This window comes from Aquila chrysaetos, chromosome 3 (assembly GCF_900496995.4).
Source record: "Aquila chrysaetos chrysaetos chromosome 3, bAquChr1.4, whole genome shotgun sequence".
Taxonomy (NCBI): Eukaryota; Metazoa; Chordata; class Aves; order Accipitriformes; family Accipitridae; genus Aquila; species Aquila chrysaetos.
The window spans coordinates 63,965,741-63,985,800 of record NC_044006.1 but is presented as its reverse complement, the minus strand read 5'-3'; the positions used below and the strand labels follow the sequence as shown (position 1 = coordinate 63,985,800).

The following is a 20,060-nucleotide window of genomic DNA, read 5'->3' as shown; positions in this document are numbered from 1 at the left end:
ATACAACTTGACCAAGCTGTGGATACAGATACCCTTGTAATGTCAATGTAGTAGTACTTGAATTCAAATCAGTGCTAAGTCTGGTCCAGTTTCTTTTGTATTTAGCAAACAGTGCATGCGAGCTGACTCTTATACAACGTGTGTTCATTGTAGACAGAACACAGAGCAGGAATTTAAATGTGAACATTTATGCAGTTTGGGTGTTTCCATGTTATTTGGTTGGTTAATACATAGAATTAGTTGTCAAAATTTGGAACCATAAATAGCTGTGGATTTTCTTAACTTGTAAAATCACTAGCTTCAATGGTGTGGTGTTGGGTTTTTTGTTGGGTTTTTTTTTTTTTGTTTTTTTTTTTTTAATGGTGTAACTAATCTGTACAAAATGTGAGTACTGCCCTCCCCCCTAGACCTCTCTTCCCTCCCAAGCCTTCCCCACCAAATCCTTGATTTATGTGAAACCTTTAATAGAGTAAAAGGGCCTCAAGAGAAGGACTGCTCTGTGAAGTTTGGAGAGGGCTTTAATGAAAAGTTTCATTGTTATTTCATATTTACTTACCAAATCCTGCCAGAGTAAATTCTTGCCAAACTAGTTTTATGTATTTCTTGTCTGGTCTTGCTCATATATTGTTTTGTGTCAGGACCTTGTCTGACAGGAAAAGCGACCAGAGCAGTTCAGGCTATGGCATAACAAATAGGTGATGCAGGAAAAATGAAGTCTATCTAAAACTTCTTAGGCAATATCGAGAAACTTTTAAAGGAACTAATTAGCAAAAGTGATGCAGCTTATATATCAAAGCTATTTTTAATGTAGATTGTACGTGCTGAAATAACACAACAGTGCTTTAGAAGTGGGTGTTTCTACTATTGATTCTGTAATCGTGAATGTTTTCTTACATTTGCCTTGGAGGTGGGAAATACTTGTGGTAGGAAGAAAAAAATAAGGATACAGGAATACTGAAGTTGTAGTTTCAGTTTTGGTGCTGTTTATTTTGATGGATGCAGTCAAGTCCCTGAGCCAATATTGCAGTTATCTGTTTTTAATGTTTCCATTGTTCAGTAAGAAGATTAAGGGGTGCAAACAAAAATGGTGAAATGTGTGACAGACATCTGACTCTTACAGCCCAAACTAGGTTTTCCATTTCTCATTTTGCAGTGAAGCCTGACTTATGATTCAATTCTGATTTGGCTTTGAGGTGGGGAAACTAGCAGAGGAAACCTGAATCAAGTCCTTTAGGAGTGCAGGATGCTTCGTAGCTCATCAGTTTGGTTGTGTCTTCAAAGCCTGGGACGTCCCAACTGTGTGTCCGTCTCTGGTGTAGATATGAGAGGCTGAGGTAATTTTTGCAATGGGCTGGAGGATGAAGAAGGGTCCTCTTTCCTGTTAGTTTGAGAGCAGAGTTTACGAAGGCACCTCTTCAGTGGACTTCCCTTTGGAACTTGTTAAGGAACTTTGAAGGATTTCTGGTGTACACAGAAGGCTTTTTCCAGCCCTGTCTGTAAGCGTTAGTGGAGTATTCAAACTTAAAAAGTTTATCCTAGTATTTTCATTGCATACCTTTTTTACAGAGTAAATTTCTGCATTATGTAGCAATGTGTGCACTTCTGTATGCATGACAATGTGAATAACATAGTACTATTTTTAATTATTCCTGAATTTTTACTCTAAAAAAAAATGGATGCTGAATTATCTCCTGTAATGTGCTACAACAGTAAGTGCTGTTTGGGGAAAAGCCATATATTAGGAAAATCAGTTAATTGTATAATAAATACTTGCTCAGAAGAAATGTAAGGTAATGATATTTAATACTTAGAAAAAAAAATCTGTAATTTAATTTCTGAAATGCCTAGCCTAATGACTGTAAAATGTAATTCTGAAATCTGATCATCTGATGATGATGATTTACAGCAGTATTTAAGGTGGATGTACGTATACAAACAATGAAGTAAGTTTCATGGTTATCAAATTTCTCCAAAATCTTTGATCTGTACATATATATCATGTGCAAGGAAACAGAGTTCTAGGATATAAAAACCAAAATGAATATCCCTTGATGTTCTTTCATGCAGGATGCTGTCCAAGATTTTGTGCAGTATGGGCCTGTCAAGATTTAAAAACACATGGATTTAGAGGAATTCTGGTGGTCCCATTTATTGTCCTGTTCCATCCTTTAAGAAATCAAATTATTTTCAAGTTCTTTAAGGGTGGAGGTTTTTCTTTGAGGGGCGGGGGAGCTTGTTGTTGTGGTGGCTTTGTTGTTGCTGTTTTGGGGTTTTTTTTGAGTTTGGGTGGATTTTTCTTGTTTGGGTTTGGTTTTGAGTGTTTTTTTTTTCCTTACTTCTAGACACTGACATCTGAAAAGACTGCAATGCTAGTTGCTATTTTTAGGAAGTCAGGCACTTCGCAAGATGTTGCAAGTTTGAAGGTCCTCACATTAGTCATTTTCTGTAGTCGTGCCTGCTCAGTGAAAAGCAAGGAAGCCCTCTTACTGCTAGACACTTAACAACAGCCCAAGGCGTTGGCACTGTTACGGGGGAGTATTGGAGAAGCAAGAAAAGATTATTTATCATGTTCAGGTTGTGTGTTTACAGTGCAACCTTCCCCTGCTAGAAAACAAACCTTTTAAGAATAGCACGTTGAGTACTAAGTACACAGGTTATGTAGCGATATGTAGAAGACACTTTGTGGACACAACCTTATTCCTTACGGTTTCCTTTTCTATGAAAGGTCGTAATGAAGACTATAAAGCCAGTCTTCCCAGTTACTGGTAGATACGTATACACGCAAAACCACACACATACATATATGCATGTATATACACTTATATGTGTGTCTGTATGTGTGTGTGTGTGTATGTATCTTTTTTTAATTAAAATGTGGAAAGTGTTCTTCGTATAAGATTTAGATACCCATCTATCAACTCTACCAAAGCACAGGTAGAAAACCTTTCGATATCATTTAAATATTTGTTTGTACCCTTTATAGCTGTCCTGTAAAAAACCTTCACACTTTACAGCTGTCCTGTTATATTTTCTGCCTGTTGACCACTATCTGAGATACTTTATTTTGAGGATGATGTATTTTCCTTTTATATAGTGCATATATTAGTAACACTGGGAATGCTGTTCCTGTACGTGTCAGTAATGGGACTGTGACTCATGCAGAGCTGCTAATAGTGGGAAGAGTATGTATCCAATCTAGGGCGAATTAAAAAAAGAACTTGACTTTACATCTCAATTTACATTTATTTACAAGAATATTACCTAAATGGATGTTTTAATGTCGAGCATTTGTAGGACTGTGATGTTAACTATATTGTGGAATATCCTTTTTTCCGTTGGTATGTGATATCTGATATTATTTTCTTCTTTTATGCAGGATCCAAACTACTGGATACAAGTACATCGACTGGAGCACGGGGATGGTGGGATCTTAGATCTCGATGACATTCTTTGTGATGTAGCCGATGACAAAGACCGTGTAAGTACAAGTAGCTACTAAAGCAGCTCAGCATACACATGTCAGCATATCAGTGTTTGGTGTTTCCTCTATGTGTCCAAAAGTGGGAGTCAGTACAGAGGTTTTAGGGGTTTTTTATATAGTTTGCTTGACAGATGTGAAAAGTCTGTTACTGTTGCGTTTTTCAAAAACTACAGGAAATCTTTTATTGAAATCATGGGTTTTCCATCCTTTTTCGTTCTTTAAAAGTTCAAGTAAGAAAAGGAGGCTGCAAGAATAAAAAACCTCATACAGTGGAACAATAATGCAAAAAACTTGAATCTGTAAGTTAAGATTTTAGCTTCATGTTACGAGTTGAATATGTGCAAAAAACCATGCTGTTTTTAAACTGTGGAGGGTTGATGCATTGTTTTTCAAAAATCTTTTTGGGAGGAACTGCTATTTACACAGAACTTGAGAAAATAATTATATACTGCTAGGTCTTCAGTGCTTTTACTATTTTTTTATTTTATTTTATTTTTTTTAAAAGTAGAGGCTTAGATCGCAGTCAGCTAAGAGGTTTTTGGTTATTGGCTGTTTTTTTGAGGTTATAGATACTGGCATCTTTGAATTACATGTTCAGAAAGGGTAGGTAAGAAACACTGTGGCAAACTTTAAAGTTGTAGGTAAATACCCCGCTTTTCTCTGCAAAGCTGCATGTGTTTGCTGAAGCTCTTGAGAGCGTCTGAGCCTGATACAGACTTCAGTCTGGAAATGTGTTTCAGGACCCCACTCCTTCACAGACAGGATCCTTAACTGCCTCTGTTGGAAGCCACAGGCACTCTGAAGGCTCCTTGAAAAATGGCCAAATGATGACTCTTAGGCTAATTTTTCAGAAATAAATACTTTGCCTGCAGTTATTTCTTGTGACAAAATTTAATTGACACGGTTATTTCAACCAGGACTTTATAAAGAAAAATTATGTGAGGAGTCTTGGGACATGGAGACTCCTCGCTGTCTGAAATGTTGGGATTACTCAAGCTGTATAGAGTAACAGTGCTGAGTTTTCAGGAATTTCTTCCATAAAAATAGTGCCCAGCTAAGATTTCATGAAAAGCTAATTAAAACCTCTAGTTAGTTATCTCATACTGAAGTGCTCAGCTGCATGATTCGTTTAGCTTTTGCTTACAGGCCTCAAGGAGGCTGGTGCAAGTTGTTGCTGTATATATATATACACACACATACATATATATGTGTGTATATAATTTTTGTTTTTTTTTTTTAACTTACTTGAGTCATGCACTTCTTAGCTCCTCACGTGCTCTTCCCTTCAGATGGAGAAGTTTGCATTCTGGTGACTTCAAACCTCATTCTTTGGCTGTTACCTTGCCTTGCTGCCTTCAAGTGGGGTAATTCCTCACAGTGAAACTCTGTGGGTGTTTTTATGTGCGTGACTAATAGTTGAAAAACTCTGACTGCAACTGAAACAGGCAAAGTCATTATTACAATATTGTTTTTATGTATAGATGGACAAGATACCTAGTAATTAGTAATATTTATTTCTGCACTTGCCAAGCTCATATCCTCTTGATTCTGTGAATCTGGCACATCTCTACTGATAGCACTTACCAGTTAAATTGCCTTTTTTTAAAGGCCCTTGTAGCATTGATTAGGATGGTGCAATATAAACATGCACTGTCCTGTGCTGGTTTATATCCTTGAATTAATCGTTTTCACTTGACCTTCACGTTTGATTCTTTTCAAGCATTTCAGTCATTAGTCATTGTTTTTCAGTTTCCCGTCTTATGTTTTACAGCTGACCTTCCTGGTTCTCTTCAGTTTTGGATTGTTAGCTTTGCATTTGATGCTTCCTCCATAGCAAGTGTATCAACTAGATTTGCGTTAGTAGAACCTGATATAGGTCTCATTAATGCAAGGTTCTGAATATATTTCCAGTTAGTGGTATTTTGTATATATATACACTTAAGCATATCTTGTTAAAAAGCATTTAAACAGATGATGTCTAAACATTTAATTAAATTATTACTGAGGTCTGTAGGATTAGTTATACTCAAAATTAAACATTAGCCCATATATATATTTTTTTTTAAATTGGGACAAAAATATCTAGGATATTGCAAAACTGAACACTTAATATCTCTCTGTTCATTTTCACAAGGAAGTCCTTTACATTCTTGAAGACAAGTTTATTTTGCTATTTACTACCTATCGTCTCTACTTTTGAAAATCAGTTTGCTCTTATCATGGTTCTTTAGATGTAAGGATCATTCCTACAGTGATAAATGTAATTTTTGTCTTTTTTATGTTGCTTTTATGCCGTAATTGTTTGTACAGTGTCATACAAGCACAACACAGAATGCGAAGCAGCTAAGGACCAAGTTGTCCTCTTGATGAATTTATTGCTCTGTATAGTCAACTATATTAGTAAACTAAAACCTAACGTGAAGAATATATTTACTCCTACTCCACTGTCTCCATGGAGGAAATGTTCTATCCTATAACAAATACAAAGACCCTTAGAGGCAGCACATGTTCTGAATGGAATAAAAGCAGTATCTTTGATGGTGTTGGGTGATTTTATTTAGCTTCTTCTGTCCCTATATTTTGGTATTCTCTTGTCACTTACTAAAAAAAAAAGGACGAGTAAGGGTTAACCAGTTGCTCCCTGGAATAGTTGGTGGTGGTCAATGTTGTTCTCCCTTAAAAAAAAGGAGAAAAACATGAAACGAACTACACAGAAAAATTGATTTTGCTAAGCTGTTTGTTCCTTTCTGAAACAGCTTTTCTTAAGCCTTTTAACATAGTTCATTGAGAAAGTGCATAATACATTCGAACTTAGCTGGCATGCAAGTTTGACATTCATATTACACAATATCACTACACATCAAGTTGCTGATGAAAACTTGGTTAATGCAGTTAATGGTAGTCACGGTATTAAACAAAAAATTAATAACTGCTCATTTGGATAATTTTTTGTGTGGAAAACTGTTTTGTGATTGTTCCCTTGAAGTGCAAATTTTGTCCAGGTTTTATTATGGAAAGATAGTTTTCAATGGAAATATATCAAATTTTTTTTTATATTTATCTGTCTCTCTCTCTATACATGCATACAAATGGGTTGTCTTGTTTTTGTTGTTTTTGAAAAATATTTGGCTACAAGCAACAAGAATTTGTTTTCAACTAGTGGCATCCATTCCAGTCCTAAATCTGAGCATGTTTGATATTGTTTGAGGAAACTCTTTGAAAAGCTTGAGCAGATGAATAGCCAATATCTCTTTTCCAGAAATAAAGGAGAAATAACTCCCTTTAACTTGCTTTTAGTCAACTGCGTAACCTATTTTCATTTTTTTAAAAATATAGGTTTCTTGTGCATTTAGTGATTAGAACAATATTTTAAACATAGATTAACACACTGTTCTGTTTGGATGTCTGTTACTTGTAAAAGTAGCCCTTTGTTTGAAGGCTCTCAAAAAACATATGTCAGCTTGACAAATTTCCAGCTTGATGATAACATACTTGATGACCTCAGTTCAGTTCTTAGTAGGCAGACATTCTCAACAGGAAAAAAAGCCCCAACCGTCCTTAACCATGGTTTCTCCTGGCTGACTGAGGCACATACACACTTCAGTGATCCTCATACTTTGGGTGTAATATGAAAGTACTTATTCAGGGATCTCATAGGCCCTTGTTTATCCATGGAAAAAATATTCAGGAAGTTGTTGTGTAATCTCCCATTTTAAAAGTACATGTATGAATATAACTTGCTCCCAGTTGAATTCTCACTGAAATAGTCCCTTGTATTTTGCACAATTTAAAAAAATTATTTCATGTGCAATTATATGTAATTTTTTCCTACATAGTAATGCTCAGGCTGTTGCTCAGTGAAAAGCTTTGGAGATCAAAATGTGTTTGGTGTAACTACATTTCTGAAAAATCAGAGGCTTTCCTTCCCAAGAGAATAACAAGGATCTGCAATTAACAGCCACTGTTTTTGGTGAGCAGCTGGGCAAATAGAGCTAGTTTGAAACAATGTAGGGTATGAACCTAATGTCAATTATTCATGAATTCATTTGTCCAAATGTATTAGGTTTTTGGTAACTTGAGATTGACAACCTGTGAATGTAAAAGCATCATCATCTTATCATTTCCTTCATCATGGTCCTAATAAATTCAACACTCTAGTTCTCAAAAGTAACTACTGTATTTTGGTGTATGCTTAGAGTAACAGCCTGGGTTTATTTCTCTAAACTAAGGAATGAGCTTCCTTTGGTTAACTTATTGTTTTCAAATATTCAGTTAGCTCTTCACCCTGCATAATTCATACTTACGCCCATTGAGTGCAGAGATAAAAAATGGAGGAATATGGTTTGGTATCGTCTGGAGTGAAGTTTCATGCTCACCACGGTGTTTGTGTGTGTGGTGTTAGTATCTGGCCCAGGTCACTGTGAGATCAAGGTGATGTTGGTGCTTACTGCTGGTTAGACATACTTTGAACCTCTTAGAAAGACAAACAAGAAGTTGCTATTTGGAGTGGAATACTGTTGGTGAGAATGGGATGGAGATTAATTTCAGAGATCTGTGCTGAAATAGAGTTTGTAAACATTCGTGATCTAGAGTTAACTACATTAAGTAATCAAATTGCTGCTGAAATTCAGTGAGATCAATTGCACTTCATTTGCACCTGCTTTTAGAGACCTACAGAGACTCTATTAATGTTATTATGAATTTAGTGCCCACTTGCTTCTGCCGTGATGGGATAAAGTCTTTGAGCAGCTTCTTCACATAATATGAAGGCATATTAGGAGCTTTTCCCAGTGTAGTGGAAAGGAAATGAACTTTTGGTTTTTGTGTTAAACAGATGGTCAATTCTAAATAATACTGTTGTTTTGTTTACTTCCTTTTGGAAAGCGCTGTTGAGTTAGAGAGGCATGTGATACACAAAATGTGGGTTTGGAAAGGATGACTGTATTTTGTTTGTAACAAATGTTAACTTGAAACCAACGCAAAAATAAGTCTATTTTGAGCAAATGCATTATGATGTTAAGGTTAAAGGCTAGCTAGGGACTGTAGAGCTGTGATTACAGTATCCCGCTACTATTGATTTTTGTTCTGTCACTTACTTTTAGGGACAGTTATGCAAGACCCCAGTTCTATAGCAAAATCTGGGTAGGCCGGTGACACCATGGTGCTGGTATAAAGAATGAGATTGTGGTAACTCTGTATCCGTTCATTCTCTCCAAAATGTTCGAGAGCTTTTGAGCTTGATGAAAGTTGCACAGAGATAAACTTCTGTTATCTTTACATTTCCATTAGCACATAATCAGAATACTCAAAGTAGTGTTGTTTGTTATAATTTGGGAGTGTCTCTGCCTCATTTAAGCAAATTTAAAGCTGAATTTACATTTTAATTTTCTTTGACTCTGTAACTAGGAATTTAACCCTAAAACCATGAACAGAGAACAACAACTTTTTGTTGTGCTTCTAAAGTTTGTTTCTGCCATTAACAGATTAAAACCCTGGAGTAAATGAACAAATATCTAGGCCCAGTGCAGCAAATCTGACAGCAAAACCTAAAAATGCCAAAAAATTACTCAAAAATATGATTCTTAATATTTACAATACCATGATTGGTATGCCCTTCTTCCTTTTTCCTCAAAACTTTTCCATCAAATCAAATTTCAACTGCTGCCACGATTATCTCTGCCACAGTGTACAGCTTCTATCTTCTTGTTCTGTGACTGCCTTCCCTGTATCCCAGGAAAACAGGATGACCTTGAAACAATTTGTTGTTACTAATAAGTGACTTGGCAAAACACATTTTGAGCATAAGGCATTCTTTTTTTGTAACAGCTTAAAATAACTGCTTGAGCCACTGAGCTTGGGAAAGTATTGATACTGAGAAAGAAACCCTTCGTATAACAATTCCATGATTATTTTCTGTTAAAAAATTCAGAAACATCAGTTTAACAGTGAGCTCTTGATGTCATCTAGTATTCTGCAGTGTTTTTTATTTTAATTACATTTTTAGAGATTGACAATTTGATATTAACTGAAGTTCTGACAAATTGGTAAAATCAGAATGTCTCTGTTTTAACCACATTTTTTTGCATTAACACTATTGACTCATTATTAATGGGATGGCCACATGATTTTTAGGTCCATCTTGCTGATGGATTTAAAGTAGAAAATCAAAGTTTTTACATAGTCTTTATTTCCAGCTGGTATTTAATGAAAACATATTTGGAAATAACATACTCCAAATATAAATATTATCTTCTGTCAAATAATGGAATTAAAATGCTTGTAATATTTCTAATAAACTAAGTTTTAACTTCACATGTTTATGGATGACACTAAAACCCGTGGAAGTGAGGAAATACTGGGCATAATGTATTAATATTGAAATGTGCATTTTCCAATCACTAAGAGATATTAGATGTAACTAAACGTTGTCTCCGATCTGTAGCTCTTAGTTTTTTGTCTCTTTCAGCACTGTTCTCCAAATTATTAATCTCATCATCATTTACTTTTTCTAGCTCTGTCAAGACAGCATTTCCGTTCATGATTTCTTGTTTATTTTTGGGATAAACTGCAATATCCCAATTCCTTTCCTGTATTACTGAAGTAGTTGTATCAATGCACTAAGAATTCCCAGGTAGGAGAGGAGTGACATTTGTAAATTTTAAATTGGTTTCCATGGAGATCTGAAGAGCTGCAGGTAAATCTGACTTCTGAAAATTGGAGGCCCATGCATGAATATGATATACTGGGAAAGACCACGACAGTGCTGTGAAGAAAGTCATGCCTCATAAACCTGCCTGTATTCTCAGCAGAAAGACAGACCTGAGCAACAGTGACTGAGTTAGTACAGTCACAAACTTGCTGTGGGAGAAGAGGAAGGGTCTTATGGATATGTAACTGATTGGAAGATGGAAAACAGAGCATGTATTGTTCAATATATTTACAATCGTTCTGAAAAAAAGGAAGAGGGATTTGAATACTGAAGTGACAAATTCTATTATTGTGTGTGAAACCAAATGTTGATGGTAAATGCTGGTTATGAAGGGTTGCAGAAGCATCCTGTGATAAGAGGGAGTAGACAATAACATGGTGGATGAAATATCATTTTTGCAAATGTGATGTGCTTTCAGAGAGAGACTCCTTTAACTGAATGCACAAAATAATGAGTTCTCAGCTAGCTATTACATTTGGGAAAATGATTTTGTAATAGACCTCTGGAAACATCGGCTTCCGCTGCAAGGTACAGCTCTGTGAGACATAATAAGATCTAAGAAGGCTTCAAGCAGCTTGCCCTTGTGTCTGCCTCTCCCCCATGTTGTCATCCCCGTCCTGCCGCTTACCTTGTGCAGGCTCCGGCACTCTTTGGACCTCGTCTCATAGCAGATTTATTGACTAAAATGGCAGAAGACTTCTCCTTGCAAAAATAACTGAATATTTCACTGCTATTTCTTGAGTATCATCAATTACCAAACAATCTGACAAGCTGAGGAGGAAAGGGAGAGGGCTTTGCTGCTGGGAGTGACTGAGGTTTGAAGAAAGAGCGGGAGCATGAGTGGGCTGAGACCTTCCCTTTCAGTGCATCAAGGCTGCTGGTGGCCATGGAGCTGCCGGAGTGGTCCCTGTGGCAAAGCAAGGAGTAGAGAAGGGAATGGGTGATGGGATCTTGCTGCTGTATGTGTTGGTGGTGAGCCCGCTACTTCCTCCAGCCACAAATGAAGCAACCAAAGAAACTTTTGTAGAAATAGGAAAAGCACAGGCAAATGCCAACATTGATTGCAGGTGTAGATTAAAGGCTTCTCTACTGGTAGTGTCTAAATGGAGCAGGACTCTCGCCTTGAAAAGAGGATGGAAGAAGCAAACTAAATGACTGTAAAATCGGAAGTGACATTGAGGAATCATTTTTTGACTTTTTCAGTGCAAGATCTGGGTCATCAAATGAAGTTGAACTTTTCTGTAGCAAAGTAAATTAAAGGAGATATGTTTTGTGTGTAAAATACTACCTTTTGTTTTCAAAATTGATTTGTTGAGTGCTGCAGATTCTTATATTTAGGGGAACTGTGAATAAGTATGATCCAGACCTTTTTTTGTATCTTTAAAGATTTTGAGGACCTCTGTCCTTTTCAGTTTTCTTTGTAATTTACTTTCATTCGGAAATCCTTTCATTAACTCTGATCATTCTTGTTACATTTCATGCACCTGTTTTAGGTCTAATGTGTTTTTTATTGAAGTAAAATGATCAGGATTGTACCTGGTATTTGATACAAAGTCAGATGCATTTCAATGGATTTTTAAAGTTTATTTGTGCCTTTGTCAGTCTTAATTGCTAATATTTATTTTTGTGCAAACAAGCATGATTAGAATATGTTATAAGAGTAGCTATCTGCAAAAGCTTTTCAGACTTTCCTTGACCTTAATTTTTATGATATATCAGAATACCTGTGATTTTTATCAAATGCTGCAGATGCTTCAAGAAGTTTTGGAGGACATATTTTTTCTTGAGACGTCATGGTTTAAAAGCATGCATAATGCTGAATTGCCTGCTTATTTTTACTCTTCAAAAAGGTGATGCTTGTAAATCATGGGAACTGGTAATTTAAGTAGGGTCTCAGTTTGTGAGAACGAGTCTCTTTAAACTTTGGTGGAAACCACAGAGAGCGTTGAAATGATGATGGTCTCACAGTGTCTAATATTAGTAACACTGAAGATCGGTATGTGGCTATGGATGATGACTGCTACAGTATTATAAACCCATCACAATTAAGAGATACTTTGTACTAAAAATATTTAATAATGGTTTTTTTTCGATGTCCTGTAGTAGTTGTAGATAATATGAAGCAGTGCTTTCTAATTCTTCACAGTGTAAATCTCCACAGAAATCTGCAGTGAATCGAGAATTAGGCCATTACGGCTAATAAATGCATGATATTCTGATAGCTTTTCATTAATTTTAGCAATATCACTTTGTCCTAGAGGTATATTATTCATCCTACAACAAAGGAAGAAACTGGAAAAAAGGTTGGTTATGGGAATTCATTAATACTACCCTCTTACTCCTTGATATCGGCAGGTCTTAAAAGAAATGTTGTACCAACTTCACAGATATTTCCTAACAGAGGTGGTGAGACTCATACACTAGAGGACTGACCCATATTAGAGCTTAATTATAGTAATGGATAATCCTGCAAGTATAAATTAATCATAGTTGTTTTTTATGTGAAGTAGCATCATGAATAAAATAAGGAAAAGTTTCTGAAAAAGACCCTGAACAATGGCATAAGTTTGTCAAAAGATAGTTTTCTCCTTGTCTTTTAACACAGATTTAAATCTGACTGCATTAGGTTTGCAGGCTTATTCCCATATGCACAGCTTTGTGCTTCGGATATGTTTTGCTTAATGGAAATCAATAGCAGCAAGTCTTGGGGCTCTACACCCTTGTAGTGTTCCTTGACTAATACGTTATGCAAGGGAAACATTCCTACCTAAACACAGTCCTGGTACAAAAGTTGCAATCTCAGCTGTGTGATAAGATTCCTACACTGTCACCAGGATGAGAATTCATTAGTGTTACCCTCTTATCCATTGATACCAACAGATCTTAAGAGAGTGCTGTAACTTCATAGTTATTTCCCAGGAAGGATGATTAAGATTCATACATAGGCTTGGGTTTTATTTTTCAGTTGGCTCAGTAGATAAAGTACCTCATAAGTTTGTAGCGTGAATACTCTTTCTGACAAAGACAGAAAAGGGAGTATTTGAATTAGGTTAAAGCAGGGCCCCTAATGAATGGGGCAGCTACCTCATGCTAAAGGTTCCTTCAGCAAGTGCCTTGGATCCAAAGATGAGAAAATAATGCTGTCTTTTTTGGGGAGCTTTCACCAGTCTGACATTTCAGATAGTTTCCTAGCAGTAGCCCAGAAAGGAAGGAGTTAAGAAGATGCTTTGAACCAAAGTCTTCTGCTTCATCCCCACACCCTGTTGGTGTACTTCCACACCCTGTTGGTGTTCAGGGAACTACCTTCCGTTCACCTTTAGCATGCTCAGCAGGATAGTCACTACATTTTTCAGATTAGCATCACTGCTGAAGCCTGTTTGAGTTTATACAGCAAGAAGGAGTTCTGCCAGCTCTTCAGTGACATACAGCATTGCAGGACCATCGGCTTTTTTCATTTGTACAACCTGTTGGAAGAACTGAAGTTGTTCTTAGGTGGGATCCGTTCCTTGTAGGTTGCTCCACTTCCTATAGGATTGAAGACTGTTCCCTGTAAGCTTGGTGGACGCTTGATGGTACTGAGTTTTTGTTTTCTTGGGACGCTGTTTGCTTGAAGGTAACCGTACTTTGGTGGATGAAATGGCAGACACACCTAAGAGGAAAATTACAAAGAAGTCGTCGTCTTTTTCATATGATCGCCGGAGAGATTCAGTGAAAGTTAGGAGACAGTCCAAGTCTCTTAGCTTTAAGTCAGCTACGTTGGGTGCTCAAAAAAGGCAGGCACAGAAAAAGCAGGTTTGTATTTGGATATTTCTCAAAAAGAATCCTTGCTTCCTAGATTCTTAACAAGATTGTAAAACTTTGTGTTAATACGAAGCAAAAAACAATCTCTGCTGATTTGCAATCTGTGTGTGAGTACGTATGTGTATACATACAAGCTTGTGTGCAGGTAAAGCTGGATTTTTTTTCTCTAGTATTTCTTAAGAGCTAGCTAAACTTGTGGTGTTAATTTATTGCAGGAAAAGTCTGCATCTTTTCTGCTTTTACTATGTGATTTATGATTTCTGTTTTGTCTCAAGGAGTTGCTTCTATAGCGTAATATGCGTCTGTGAGCTTTTGGTAGTGTGTTGTCTGTTGTGCTGAAAAACATGATGAGTACTGAAACTTTTGAAGTTGTTATTCAGATTACGACTGTTTCACTGCTCTTCATGATTATTATTATTATTATTATTTTTAATGTTGAAATGTACCAGACTGAGAGCTTTAGGGATTGAAATATTTCACTTATTCCAGAACAGGTAATGCAAGTCAGCAGCAGCACCTGTTCTGGTGGGACCAGTTCTTAGGGTTAGAGGGCAGCTTAATGCCTTGGCAGTGCTGCACTGCCATAGTAAAAGACTTTCATACACAGGTCTTTATCTTTCATAGTTGGGATCTAATTAAATGAAATTTCTCCAAAGAGAAGATGTAGTGTGCGCTGTAGTAAATGGAATCAAAACAAGTGAGTCAGTTCATGAAATGTCTTTGTATACTGATCTCCAATTTAATCTAATATGAAAGGGGCACAGGAGCACTATCAGCCATCTCTTGCTCTGCATTTGTGTGCACAGGGTGCCTTTCTGAAGGGTTTAAGGAAACTTTCCAGGGAATTTTTAATTAGATGTGTAGAACAAAGTATTTTAATACTTTGTAAATAGTGTTTCCACAAATGCTTTAAAATAGACTAGATTTTCATTAGCAGTATAAGTGAATTTTTCACAAGCAAATAGTTTTCAGGACCTGACCACCACATCTTCTCCTAAATTTTGAGTGCAGTATATCCGTTCAGGTTTAAGAGAATTAAAGTTAGTGTCCAGCATAAACTTTGGTATTAGCTTAAAAACACAACAAATTTGATGTGTGGGGGTTCATATTTGTTTTTATTACTGTTTCTGTTGTTCTTGAAAGCTTAAAATGTCTATTTAAATAGCAAAATACTGACTAGTCGAATACTAGGATATTCCAGCTTTAGTGTGTTTCTTTAGTGTTCATTATAGTCGTAGCTGAAGCCTCTTTGTTTGAATCAAAGTTCCAGAAATTTTAAATGAGGAGATACTTGAAGAAATCAGGAATGCCTTCAAAAGGGCACCAAGCTCTGGCTATTTTCCTCTCCCTCTATTATAAGATGTAATTTGAGAAGTAAAAATCATAAATCTAAATTTTACAAAGATGTAAAATACCAAATGACATTTGTGAGCATTCGTGTTCATTGGATCTTTTGGTAAAATGGAAAGACTATTCAAATTAATGTAATAATTTCATTTGTAGGTGCAAATCAGTGAGTACCCCTGTATTTCAATTTTCCCAGACCTTAAGGTTTTTGAGGCCTCTCATCTTTTGGATAGCTGCCATGGTTATTGTGTGACCTCTAGTGGTTAATGAAAAATACACTCAATTACTGAATTCAAGCTGATGCTTGAACAAATCCCAAATGTGTATTCTTGTTGGTTTAATTGTTTAATACTCTAAATTCTATTTTTACTGAAAAGAAAAAGAAATTCATCTGCTTCAACTTAATCTTTCATGGTGTCACTTCCAGAAAAAGTGTTTTGCTAAAATCATTATTCACATGGATGTGTGTCTGAATTGCAGTACTCACACATGCAGAATTATAGGACTAGTTATAAGAAACTTTTACTACTTTGGCTTGGTTACAATACATTAGTGGGTGAAACAGCTGAAACGAAACACTCTAGACAAAGCCCTATTTCAATCAACTTGTATATTGGATAGATATGAAGAAGGGCTTTTCTGCCTCAAGAATATATTTTTTTTCCCCCATCTAAATGCTCTAGTTAACTGTAAAAAAAAGTTAATTTTTTCTACAAGCTTGGTCTTATTTCAATCTTTAGGTCATTATAATTGAGACAAAACCATCCTTACCTCCTCACTGCTCCCCCCCTACCCTGCAACAGCAACTATTGCTATGCATGTTGGAAATGCTGAACACAAAACACAACTGCTTTTCTTACTTCCGAACTTTTAAAATACTGAAGAAAATTACAGGTTTGAAGTGATCAGAATCTGATCAGTTTTCAACTAGCCAGACCTAACTCTGCTCAGTACAGTGTAACTTCTGTGATTACGCAGGCTCGTTCCAGGCTTGAGTTACTGAGTGAGCAGTAGTTCAGTTACTGCAGCAGGAGAAATATTACTTAAAAACACCTTTTTTGTTGCTTGAGTTTCTTTCTCCTTTTTTCTTTCTTTCTTTTTTTAAAAACATTTTTCTAGTGAATGTTTGACATCTGAGAATATTTAAAACTGTGCTTTGGTCTTTGCTGTTTGAGGAGACAATAGTAGACTTTGCTGCTCACAATATATGCGGTTTTACTTGGGTAGTTCCCTGGAGGAACAAGGCTCTGCCTCTGCTTATACAGGCAGGCAAGCCAAAATCAGTTTTCTAAATATTTTGTTAGGTTGATACCAGTCAAAGTCTGCTAAAATCATAATGCTCTACAAAATCCTTTTCTGCTTCCTTGGCCTTTGTATCGCTGACCTCCCTTTTTTTGCAGAGTTTGATTTCTTTTTTCCTTTTTGTGGTAAAATTTCCATTTTGATCTTTTTTTCATAAAAAATTAAGATTCTTAAATCACTAGTAAAATATTAATGAGAATCTGAGAACATTTTAAAAATGCATTTGTCACAGTTTCTGAATTACAATGATATGCCTATGTTTAAGGCAAATTGCTGCACTTCTTTTCCTTTTCTGTTTTTTTTTCATTAGCTTAGCTAATTTATTAGAAATTGAAAATCATAAAATGTTCAAATCCAGCAATTTCAAATATCCTATCTAATGTAAAAATGAACCTCTTCCAAGATAATCTTCCCATCAAGTTATTTATTACTACAGAACACTTTTTTTATTCTGTTGATTTCCCTAGACCTATCTGTTCTGAGGTAGAAAATCTGATGGTAATTAGTTTCACTGGCTGCTGACATTGTCATATTAGTTGATCTGGATGGAAAACCACATTACAGAAATATGTAGGTGGTAACTTCTCAGGTGTTGAGTATTACACAACATAATCTATGTTTGATAAGTTTTAGGAGAAAAAGTTGCCTCTTTTTATGTTTTGAATGAAGAACAAATTCAGTTACATGAAGTAAAACCTATAAATACGTTTTAAGAAAATTTGAGATTGAGATCCTTATGTGCAAGGGAACATAAAAAAGAGATCCAGTGCTATTTTAGCTGTTTCGTGAGAGCCTCTCAAATCCTATTTCTCTCTGTCATCGCCAGCTGACTGATTACCGTGACACGGGCTGGGGCCTCAGTGGATTAATTAAGATCTAAAACTGTTTTCCTGATAACTACTTATGTTTTGGATACAAGGTTTTGGAACTTGGCAGGGTTTCAGGCTCATACAAGAGTATAAAGAGCTTGCATAGACTGCAGATTTGTCATTTGTTCCCATATATTCCTGTTTTTTTTCCATGGAGTGATAAAGAATTGAGCTCAATAACTTTTTTTTTTTTCTTTGCTTTTAAACTCTGTAATTCCGGAACAGTGTGTGATGCACCGTCCGCTATCCTGGATGCAGAACAATATGTACAAAGAGGGTGGTGTTAGAAAACTCCAAATCCCTGTGTTTAAATGTGACTCAGTTAATAGGAGTGTTCCAGATCCCTTGTTACGAGCATCTGAGAGCAGGCAAAGACCTATGAGTTACACTTTCTGCTTTCTTATTAGAACGAAACACTGGGTGGAAAAACAGCACTGGGAAGGTCGGGGATCTGAGGGAAGGGGGCTGCTCAAAGAGAGCAATGGTTTGTCACATTAAACTCTGTGGTAAGGAACATATGTAGTAGTTGTGCCAGGTGCAGTGCTACGGGTGTGTGACAGGTCTGGTGAGCAAAACCCATAGCACCAATGCCAGCAAAGCAAATTATTTCTAATCTATTAATATACCTAAGCAGTAAAGAAAAATTAGGGATGGGAGGAATCTCAAACAATTAATTTTTGGACATTATTTTTGAAAACCATGATCTGTGATTGTTTTTCTGCTATTGATTTTCTTCCTATCTTTTGCAAGAGCTTGTTTTGAAGTCTCTTGGGACTCTTGAATGTACTCTCTGGGGAGAAGGAATTCAGCTTTAAGTGGGAGCCCTCAGGATTTGTTGTGAAAATCTGATCCTGCTTCTGTTAAAATGAAACTAGACAACCACCTAAGAAGAAAAAGCATGTGATGTGTGTAACAGAGCACTGGGAGATAAGAGCATGTAGGTTCCTCTGGCAGTTGAGTTGTTAGAAGAAAGTTGGCCTATCAGAACTCATTCACTCTGGAGCATGGCCAGCTGCTAACCGTGGTGGTTAGCTATTATTATTAAAACTGTGATTGTGGCAGGGCAAGGCGGGTGGTAGCGGGTGAAGTAGGCCCACCTCGACTTAAACGCAGAGTAAAATCAGAGCAGAGTGGCACGGTAGTGAGAGGCTCGGCCATCATGAGCCTTGAGTTCCTGCTTTCCTTTTCTTACTGAGGCTTGTTTGTGGAGACTGTGGTTGATGTGTGCATTAGAGTGCTTCCTAGAGCAGTATAAATCATCGTGCCTTGGTGGCGTTCACTGCGATGGTGTTGGTTAATGCCCTCCTCTGTGCTGGTTTCCAGCGCGCTGAGACAGGAGTTACCCTCTCCTAGGGGCGGCAGGTTCCTTCCCTTGGCACCTTGTCCTGGAGGTTAATGTGGCATCACGTATGGTCATACCATCTCAGGAGGTATTTTGTTGTGGTGTTGAAATAACAGCACGTTGCCAGGAGCTTTTCAAATTTAATGGGTGATTTCTTTAATGCAAGCAAAATATTAGGCTTTATTTTGACAATTTCACAAGTTCATCTGATCTATATTGAGCTATTATTTTTAATTCTGCCTGAGTAATTGTTGTTAGAGCTCATGTAAGAGTTAACACGATTAAGCACACTTTTTTGGATTCCTAAAGGTGTGGCTTCGTGACGGATTTTAGCTGATCTAAGGCCTTGGTGCTGCGGAGGAGGGTGTCCTCGCACTCCCCCTGGCCATGGCGGTGCTTCACACCTCTCCCTGGCACCGGCACTAGGAATTGTTGGTCGTGCCGAGCGGGGTCAGCGGGCCGATCAGCCTGAAAACTAACCCTTCCAGAAAGAAAGGGCAGTGGCCATGGAAGAACGGGTAGAGACAAAGGCCTCAGCTGCGAGGAGCAGTCTGGAGGCTGGGAGCGGCTTCGCTGTCACCAGAGCTGTGGATGTTATGGCAGAGCACGAGTCTCCCTCAGCAAAGCTGGGTGGGAATGGCCTTCGGGGGTCCAACCCTGCCAGCCAAGGGAGCGAAACGGCCAGTTGGGCATCCGATTTGGCGGTGTACAACGGCACCCGATGCAGAGCGGGAAGGAAGTGCAAAGGAAGGCAGGTCCTTGGTCTTGCTTGTGCCCACAAATGGCTGGTGGTGACCCACAGAAGACCAGGTTAAGTTTGGCCAAATGCAGCGTGCTGAGCTGACAGGTTCTGCATGTGTTCACCAAGCTTCTCACAGCTGGAAATACCCGCTCTGCCTTGGTTGATGCTTTTGATCTGCTGTTGAAATGCAGGCACGCACCAAGGAGAGTGAGAAATGAAACGAGTTACAGAATTGCAGAATGGTTGAGGCTGGAAGGAACCTCGGCTATCACCTAGTCCAATCCCCTGCTCCAAACAGGGCCAGTTTGACCAGGGCCTGTGCAGTCTGGATCTGAGCGTCTCCAGGGATGGAGATCGCACAGCCTCTCTGGGCACCTGTTTCGGCGTTTGCTGCCAGGGTGGAAGAGTGTTGCCAAAGCTTACTCTGAGTTCCTGGTGTTGCAGCTAGTGTCAGCGTTGCTTCTCCT

General features: G+C 37.5%; 1 protein-coding gene across 18 annotated transcripts in view; it reads left to right on the top strand.

Moving 5' to 3' along the window:
* Positions 1 to 20,060, top strand: part of PARD3 (par-3 family cell polarity regulator) — a 461,106-nt gene that overhangs the window by 49,890 nt on the left and 391,156 nt on the right. For all 18 annotated transcript variants that reach the window (XR_003922618.1, XM_041122444.1, XM_030008342.2 and 15 more), the window contains exon 2: positions 3,377 to 3,478. Coding sequence is in view for 17 of the 18 variants with exons in the window: in XM_041122444.1 (XP_040978378.1) it covers positions 3,377 to 3,478 (102 nt within the window). In the remaining variant the exon portion in view is untranslated. The remainder of the gene's footprint in view (positions 1 to 3,376; positions 3,479 to 20,060) is intronic.